We start from the raw sequence: 9,421 nt of genomic DNA, 5'->3' as shown, positions 1-9,421 counted from the left end.
AGCTCAATCTGCTTTGCACAGTGCTTGATTTGTTTCTCAAGGTTGCTGTGACTACGTGACCGAGTCACAGTTTGTTTACTTTGACGCTGCAGTTTGACGCTTTTCTGTCCCGTGGTTTTGTTTTCGACAAAGTTGGCACCTCAACGTCGTTTGACTGTGCAACTCGACTTGTCTCGTTGACCTTTTGTTTTGTTCGAGGTTAGACAGCGGTTTGTATTCCACTGTCCGGGTCGGCGGACCAAATGTAACGGCTGCTTTCCTATCAATTACAAGGAAAGTTTTATACCGCCCAGTTCGTTATTAGCGGTTTACAAGCTGTCTGGATACTAAGTTGTGCAGTTCGCTTTTGTAACTTTATATCCGCTATTCTGTAAATTACCGTTGCATTAAACGTTGCTTTATTAGTCCAAATAACTAATCGCTCAGCTTTGCTGAATAATAAAATCAATTGCTGGAACTACACAGTAAGTTCCAATTGAATAATCGAACAATTTTTTATTTTCTGAATGTTGTTTAACAACTCAATTATTCAAGTTGGTGCTATTCAAACCAAATTTGTATCCCTATAGGTTGCTCACTGTTTATGTTTATAAACGAATCTAAGGGGGTACATTCGGTTTCAGAATAGAAAACAATTCACAGAGGAGAACCCGTCTTTTGCCGTAAGCGGACTTGAAATGTTGGTCAAAACAGAGGTCCTTCGTTAATCACTGGGGCCGAAGCCATAGAGACGACGTAGCATCTAGGTTTTTGGTTTGGAAAACTCAAGTCTGTGAACTGAAAATCTATCTTTCACCGCCTATTACTTTCAACGAACTGATTATAAACGTTCGTCCAGTCGAAGAAGAGGAATTATTTATCACCCTAATGTTCAGCTATCAGAGGTTCTTTAATTTCCTTTCTCTCAAGTTACTCAAATTTTCAAGACCAAATTGATGATAAGATAAATTACGAGTTTCCCGCTAGCAAGACACAGTATTTTACTGCTCAAGTGAGATTGTTAGGCAAACTAGATTTCCTTGTGAATATATATTTCCTAGTTCTTTCAAAGCCAACCTGACTTCAACTAATAATCTGGTGCTCTGCTCAATCTAGAGCTCCCGTTTTTCCACAAAAACTGAACCCGGTTTCTATGATCACAACAAAGCTCAGGCATATTTATCTGCTCTTCGCAGCAATCTGCGACCGACACACACCTACTTTTATTAAGCTTTGAAGTGTGTGGAATCAGATATGTGCGGAATTTCACGAGTCTTAGTTCTTTTGCTTCACTTCTGTATAAGTGGCAGCAGTTGTGAATATTTAGAAAAGTCAAACTAACACTTCGTTGTTACCAGGTGTAAAACGCAATTTTGTCATACAATAGTTTTAGTGACCTTGTTTTGTTAAGACTTTAACCCGGTCAGCTTGTTCGCACGTTTGGTGCTCTTTTTACATGTTTACAAATGTATGAAATTTAGAAACAAAATATGTCGACATAAAATTGTTTTAATGAAATGAATGATGAACGTTTGGGGAAATAGTTAATGCTCGGCCTCTACAATGCAGGAATAATGCCATTTGTGATTCGCGCATATAAATACTCAACTGAGAAAAGTGCTGAAAGCTTTCTATTGTCCGATAATTTTCAATTTTTTAAGTATTTTGGTTCAAGTATGAGATTTGAGTGGATTGGAAAAAATTAACATTAAGTAAACAAAAATATTTAAATTAAAAATGGCTTTCGCTCAATTGCTTTTAGTTAAATTGTAAATATTTCTCTTACTTAATTGACATTAGACCAATATTTTAAATTAGCGAATCTTTAATAGTGTGCAACAAAATCCAAGACACATTTTCAATAAATCAGAGTCAATGTAATATTAGAAGACTAACGATAAATTATTCACAACCAGTGAAAACGTGCATATCTTGATCAATCCCTGTAATATGTTGAGCTCGCGGTCCTTTTCTTAGTACGCAAATCACAAATCAATATTGCCTGAAAACAGCCCTGTGGATACTGTGGAAGATGTTATCATTGAATAGAAACGGATTTTCCTTCTTTTTTGAAGTTTACGTGAATTTCTCTATAGAGCTCTAATACTTTATGCTTTTTCTGTGACACATTGCAAGTAATGTTTTGATAACTCCACGGAGTTGAACTGGCTCCAAAGATTTCTCCTTATCCTGTTTTGTAGACGTAGAGGCCCCTTTCTTACCTCGAAGTCCATTGGAATTGACAATATTAGTTTCAAGTGGGCTTGGTATTGTTTGAATGTATATAGTTATCATCATAGAGTTGACGACTTCTTTAGGTTTAACAATTTAGACGACTCTACATCTAAGAGCCGCTTTAGCCTCCAATTTATTCGGATCCCCTCAAAATCACGTTTATTACTCCAAGAAACCTCAATTGGACATAGTCAAACACCTCATAATATTGTTCTCTTTTAACTACAGAGCTATCATAACTACCCATAACTACCCTTTTAACTACCCATAAAATTATAAAATCGATTTGAAACGGTGCATTAAAACTAAGACAGGTATAGGAGATTCAACGACTGGCAATTTTGATGCAATGTTGATTTTGATGCAAATTTTCAATGCCTTTATCATTTCTTGTATAGGTACTCACTCTCATTTTTTATTAAATGCAAACGGACTCGCTCATTGCTCCCAGCTTTCAAGTTAAAGATTTTTTCTGCTTTCCAAATATTTAAAATTTCAGCTTTCAACTGGCATTTTAGTAATTACCATGGGATGAATAACTTTATTGTTTTCATCAGACTGTGTCAACAAACATATTCATTTTGATTTGGTAATAATTTTATAGCTTGTATATAGTAATATGAAAGACTAAATAACTATTGCTAAGGTTTCTTTTAATCAGTTATCGGTGTTCCTGTCGGGGAATCAAACTGTATCATGCGTTCTCTATCATTTATTCATTTAGCTGACGGCTCGATGACTAGAAACGACACAATTCGTTCGATTGCCCTAAAAACTGAAATGTTTGAATTCTTTGTTTTTTTAGCAATACGCTCTGAACCTTTCATATTTAATCAGGATAATGAAAAACAACAGAGTCTAATGTGTAAATTAATGCATAGAGATGACAAGCTTATTAATGAGTAAATGCTTTTCACTTGGAACTTCCGCAACATCGTTTTTTCTTTTTCTCCTGGCCACTGTTCGTTAGCTTCAAGTTGAGCGGGGAATCTGAAAAGTTAAATAGAAGAGTAAAGTCCAGCGAACACTTAAATAACCATACTCCTCATGCTTCTGTCATTTATTGCCATGCATGATTTTTCACTGCTTTTGTTCGAAATGTAATTAGGGGCCTTCCCCATTAAAAACCTAAGTAGAAGTAACAAGGGAACCGAATCAGATATTTTCAGTGTGTGAGAACTGGGAATTTCTCGCCTTAGGCCAGATCAAAAAATCAATCAAAAGAAACCAAAACAACAATGAAAAATTTTCGTTATATTTTTTAAAATACGTTTATGAATTGACAGCTTCAGCAGTATATAACGGTGAATAGAGAAATCCGTCCCAGAAAGAAAAGTCTTTAAAAACAGATTCCTCTCCCAGACAAAAAAAATCTCAGAAAGTGTATAAGTTTGACCTTTGAGAATCTTGCTCTAATTTTTAAACCCCCTTTTCCCCCTCTTTTTGTTGGTCAGGATTTGACTATGTATGTTGCATACCATTGAGAGGAGATTCTTTGTCCCTGTTGTTAGCATTTTCGATTTCGAGGATTTTGCTGACGAGGCACTCGGCTGCCTCGTCTATCCCATATCCCTCCTTGGCTGATGTCTCAAACCACTTGATATACTTGTGCTCGTTGCAATACTCGTCCATCTTGTGTCTATTGTTTACCTGAAACCAGAGCAATTGCCCAAAAGGAAAACTTTTTCCGACCTGTTAGGGGGTCTAAGCAACTACTGTCAAAATGAACCACTGCTGTATTCGAACCACCATCTCTTACTTGCAAGCCCTAGTGTGCTAGCCATTACGCCAACTGGTCGAAAGGTCTCAAAACTGAGCAGCTCTTTATGTCCCGTTCTGTCTTACACGTGTAAGACAGAAAGAGAGAACGGGACATAACAGCTGCCCAGTTTAGTGATATATTTTATCCAAGTATATATTTACTTGGGTAACCACTCGAACAATTTCCCTGCCGATAGCAGATGTTAATATTTTAGTGTAAGATATCAAAATTAGCAACCATAAAGCCAGAATCCTGTTTGATAACACAGGAGAAGTTCAACATTTTTCTAAAGCCCAATATTGCGAAAAGCTTAGCAATAAATCTGCATTGGTTGATCGGAAAATGCGAACCATCTGAGACACGACTGTCTAATCGAAAAGGACATCGAAAGAAAACAATTTCACACAAATCTATAAAATGCCACAAATTATAATGAAAAAGATGTTATTACGAGGATTGCAGGACAACATATGTATACAGAGCTACTAATATTACTTACAAGTCCTTCTTTGGTTTGATCACACTTGTTAGCCAAGAGGACAGCGGGTATAGAAGAGTTGTCTGGCAGGTACACTTTACTGTCCAAATCATACTTCCACTTTGACACTGCGTCAAACGTCTGAGGTCTCGTCACATCAAAAACGATGAAAGCACCAATCGCATCTAAAGCATTTACGGTAAGCACAATGACCCCTTTTCAAATTTTATTTACAAAATATTCACTAATGCAGGCTACTCTCGCAATCAAATCAAACTTTCTTTTTCATCTAAAATGATTGATCGTTCTTTCATTTGACCAATTTGATTTTTCATCCTCTGAAACAAGTTTAGGTGTTAGAGCCCGACTGAATAAAGTCGCTGAGCGTCTCTCTTAGATCAGCGCTACTCCGCTACTCTCTAGGAGTATGTTTAACCAAAGCCTCAGTAGGCATCAGTCTATAATGTGAAGGGCAACTTTGTGAGGCTTAAATCCTTGCAAACAGACTTCCCTTCCTCTTTGCAACTCAACCAGGGATGCTAGCCTCCGTAATCTTAACCAGATCACAACCAAATACTACCAAGATAAGTCCGTTTTGTTCAAAGATATTGCTCTGAACCGAGGTTGAGGTTCGCGACCTGCGCCAGCTCTGATAAAGCCAATTGGGTTGCGCGCAGGAGATAAACATGACGAAGCAATAGTGTGTCAGCTACTTTGCTACTTTGCGGTCTTGATTTTGTCTGGTAAGGACGCCGTGCAATGTCTGCGTGTCTGATCAGAGTTTTAATGACTGCCGGGTGGAGAGTCTGAATCAGAGCACCATCCAGAGTTCTAAGCAGCCCTCTCAGAGAACATTCCGTATTTTAGATACCCTGGTGGTATGGTCTGGATAGATTATACAGATCGCTTTAGGCAAATCAAAGTGCCGGATTTTAGTCGATGAGCAGAAGAGACATCTCTAACGACGAGGTTGTATTTTGTATTGCTGAGTTGAAATTTTTTTAATGCAAAATAATATCTTTAAATGCAAAATAATAGCAATTCAAGAGACATATAAAGAGAATAAAGTCTTTTTTGCTGAAAAAGATACATTGCAATAATCACTGCAGCTGTAATGTTTAAACCTATTAGTCTATGTATTCCCACTGTGCAACGGAATTGTCTCTAAACACCAGTGCGCTTAACACCTATAACACCAAATGAGTTTGGCCCCCAATGCGCAACCCTATTAGATCTGTCTCTGACAGTTAACGGCTGAAGTCGGCTTGATCGAGAGTCCTTTTTCAGTGGAATGGTAGCCCTTTTTGGTGACCATATTCAGTCTGAGAAAACGGGACTTCAAAAAAATTTTTAAATAGTGGTAAGAAAATTGCAATACTTTTGAAGTAGGCACTCGTCATTTGACTGAATTTTTCTTGGCCACCAATGTCCCATAGCTGTAGACGCACAGTTCTGTCAGGACGTTTGAGAACCTTAAGAGCAAAATCGACTCCTATCGTGGCCTTGTAATTTGTGGAGAAGAAATCGTGCACGAATCTCTTAATCAAGCTCGTTTTGCCTACACCCAGGTCGCCAATAACTAGTATTTTGAATAAATGTTCCTGCTTGGTTGGTGTCAGGTCTGCCATCGAAAACTTCTATTTTCTTAAGTATTTTAATCGGAAATATTGTACTGAGAAAGTTTTTCAAATAGTTAATCAAAGTCACAAAGTGTTTGCCAGTCAAACAGATTCTGGAAACAGTTTATGTTTGTCACTAACCAATAAACAACCCTATGATTGACGTCGAGTTGCGATTGCCAATTGTATTTTCTTAGTCGAATTTGTTTTCGTAACTGGTTTATTTTGTCATTTGACGGTGAACGTTTGTTTTCCCACGATTGCAAAAAGTGATGATAAAATCTTAAAATAGATTATGAAAACGAGTTAACAATTTCCTTATTTGTCTGAACGGATTATTCAATTAATCTCTATTAATCTCCATACCTCTTGTTGGTTTATGAATGCACAATATACTCAGAATTTTCTTTCATCTCTCAGATTTTCAAAAAAAAATACTATATTCATTGTAGATATTTTTCTTTTCTTATTTGAGAAGAAACCAGACTGCGTTTTAAATAAAGTTTTATCAAAACGTTTAACAAGCTACTAGTCAAATTGGTCTTCATGAATTTGAAAAGGTAAAATAGATTTTTCGAATCCTACACAGAAAAAAGACAAACAACCTGTCTGCCATTGCCATAAATGCCCATCCTTAATCAAGTATTTGCATAGTTGACCTCCCGTTTAACAAAGCAGATAAAATCTCGGAATAATTTGTGGCGTTTTCGCTAAAGAAAAAAATCCTGCTACAGCTGTTAAAAAATTTAACTCTGTTCAATTTTGAATCCCGTATAAAAATCTTTCAATTTTCAGAATGGAGCAAATAACTTGTTGCGTGCTGACATGGGAGCGAAAATACACAAATCCTACAGTCACATTTAAAAAAACATAGGCACATAAATCGCCTCATGTTCAGCAAAAATCTTCAGAAAACTGGAGAAGTATATATATATATATATATATATATATATATATATATATACTTTTATATATATATATATATATATATATATATATATAGATATATATATATATATATATATATATATATATATATAAATATATATATATATGTATATATACATATATATATATATATATATATATATATATATACCTCTCTCTCTAGTTTTGCAAGGAGTTTATATATATATATATATATAAATATATATATATATATATATATATATATATATATATATATATATATCTCGGTTTCAACTTTTAATAAAAAAAATTGGCTATGGACTTTCACAGGCGAAAAAAACGCGCCTTCATTAAAGTTAAAAAATGATTTTCGCAGAAATGAAACACTATTGCTAAAGAAAGAAGTTGGAGAATTAAAGGACAGACCTGAATGACGCATCAATTGATACTTTCACTTTGTGAGATAGAAACGGCTCGCGTATTACCTCTTATTGACAACGATAATCATCATAGGTTGGCGCTACACATTTACCGAAAAAAAGTCACAGACTATGACTTTTTTAGAAAATGACAGACCATGAAGAAATATCAGAAAATGACAGACTATGAAGAAGGCGAGTCGACGCCCACCAGAACTCGTCGACTTTGTCATCAGGGATAGGCTGGTACGGATAGTAAAACGAGCGCCTCTTTTGAAGCCTGGTTCTGCCAAATTGACTTCGCAGCCATTTTCACAGAAACAGAATACTTAGTTAATATGCGCCCTTTGACTCACGTCAGAAGCGTCAACGCAGACGAGATCAACTAAACCCAAATCATTTTCTGATTGGTTGAGCCTTCTCTAACAGGAGAACTTGAAAACAGGAAATATTGAACGCAGATCAGACAACGACTTGAAGCAATTGGAAGACGCTGCTCGGAGAATACTTTCCTACTCTGAACGCCCGAAGGAAATGGACCAATCGAGAATCAAAACTTCAAGTCAGCGATGTCGTTTGGATACTGGAAGAATAGACTCCGAGAGGAATTTGGCCCTTAGGACGCTTGACAAGGACGTTCACCGGCCCCGACGAAACGTCTGGATCTTGTGAACCAAAAACCGCTCTATGTCTTTTAACTCGCCCAGTTGTGAGATTAGCACATGTTTTCCCAAAACCAATCCAGTCAGGTTAAGTTAGGTATATATAGTAATCTGATCGCAACACGATAGTTTAAATACGAGGATGAAACATTGACCAATCACGTTTTGCATGCAAGTTTTTTTTGGATTTCAGTGTATTTCTGGAGTTATTCTTAAGATAGAAGCATTTAAAATTAGGAATGGGGATTAGGGACACCTATTTATCAGATCAATTACATTTCTTAAAGAAATACTTAAATCAGAGCTCCTGAGCAGAATTTTGATCTTCTTATCTAAACCTAACCAGACTTATTTCAATCCCCTTTTTCCTTTGGATCAAGTGCGCTTGGACATACCCAAGTAAACAAAAACGTCTTTTTAATAAAGGCTTTCTATTGGACAATTCAAATAACTGCTACTGCTTGTCCTTTGATCTGGAGGCTATACATAGGTATTAATTTTGTTTCGATTTTTAGCTTAGCAGTCAATCTGACAGTCTCAGGTTACTTCCACCTAGATCAAATAAAACCAGCCATGTTTGTTCCACTATTCGGCATATATAACTTTCCATTCAGACCTGGCTCCACAGTAGCTTGAGTGTGTTGCATATAAACTTTTTTTGGTAAGTAACTGCAGCAAAACTTTAAAACGTAAAAAAGAACACTGACAACTACTAGTTTGCATGTGGGATCAAAACTTGCAAAATTTGGGGTCAGCTTTTAACCATATTGACAGAATTGTACCCAAAAATTTGACAATCTGGTTAATTCTATGTCTAGATGGGGTAATTTCTTTGAGGAACGCTGCACCTCGTTCTTGATTGCATGGTGCTATTGTCTCTTTGCCTCTTGTGTTCCTTCACAAAAATTAGACTATCTTTGGGCGATAGGTAATCTCTACCACGGGCTGTGCTCGAATTTGTTGAAAGTATCCGTGGTCGCAGATGTTCTGCCCATAACGTGCTGCTCTGCTCATTCAGGACTCGTGGCGTTTCATACTTGGCGAAGATTACATTTCGAGCAGCCATGAGGTTGCTAGACGTGAACCAAGCAGACGTCAGTAGTTACATGAACCAAAATTACAAATTTGCGCTTGTTTTGATTCTTGTCTCTCTTTAGCGTGCCTACCGTACGAGATAAAGTTATCAGTTTACTTATTGAAAATCAAAGATTTCAAACTTGGTCATCTTGGCTGGCTATTGATCTTCTCTTCGTGTCGCAACTAACAGAGTTTTCTGATTACTTTTGACTAAGATTTGTTGCTCAATATATCATCTAGCGAAACTCTGAGTCAAAGAGCAAACATTCTACACTCCACAG

At 36.6% G+C, this 9,421-nt stretch overlaps 1 protein-coding gene across 1 annotated transcript; it reads right to left on the bottom strand.

Moving 5' to 3' along the window:
- Nucleotides 1-3,066: 3,066 nt before the first annotated feature.
- LOC142350330 (ras-related protein Rab-38-like) lies at nucleotides 3,067-6,219 on the bottom strand. Its single transcript, XM_075402163.1, has 4 exons — nucleotides 5,833-6,219; nucleotides 4,476-4,639; nucleotides 3,693-3,864; nucleotides 3,067-3,204 (listed from the first exon to the last, which is right to left on the bottom strand). The coding sequence occupies exons 1-4, from the start codon at nucleotides 6,080-6,082 to the stop codon at nucleotides 3,128-3,130; spliced, it is 663 nt and encodes a 220-aa protein (XP_075258278.1). The 5' UTR covers nucleotides 6,083-6,219; the 3' UTR covers nucleotides 3,067-3,127.
- Nucleotides 6,220-9,421: the final 3,202 nt, after the last annotated feature.

This window comes from Convolutriloba macropyga, chromosome 1, assembly GCF_964194025.1.
Source record: "Convolutriloba macropyga chromosome 1, txConMacr16.3, whole genome shotgun sequence".
NCBI classification, from domain to species: domain Eukaryota; kingdom Metazoa; phylum Xenacoelomorpha; order Acoela; family Convolutidae; genus Convolutriloba; species Convolutriloba macropyga.
This window is presented reverse-complemented; position numbering and strand designations above follow the sequence as displayed.

Bases quoted from the DNA above. Each gene is read 5' to 3' on its own strand.
- LOC142350330 (XM_075402163.1), bottom strand. From the start codon at position 6,082: ATGGCAGACCTGACACCAACCAAGCAGGAACATTTATTCAAAATACTA. The intron at 4,640-5,832 runs GTATTGCAATTT...TAAATGCTTTAG, and splicing joins GACGAGTGCCTACTTCAAAA to ATGCGATTGGTGCTTTCATC. The intron at 3,205-3,692 runs GTATGCAACATA...TTAACTTTTCAG, and splicing joins CAAAGAATCTCCTCTCAATG to ATTCCCCGCTCAACTTGAAG.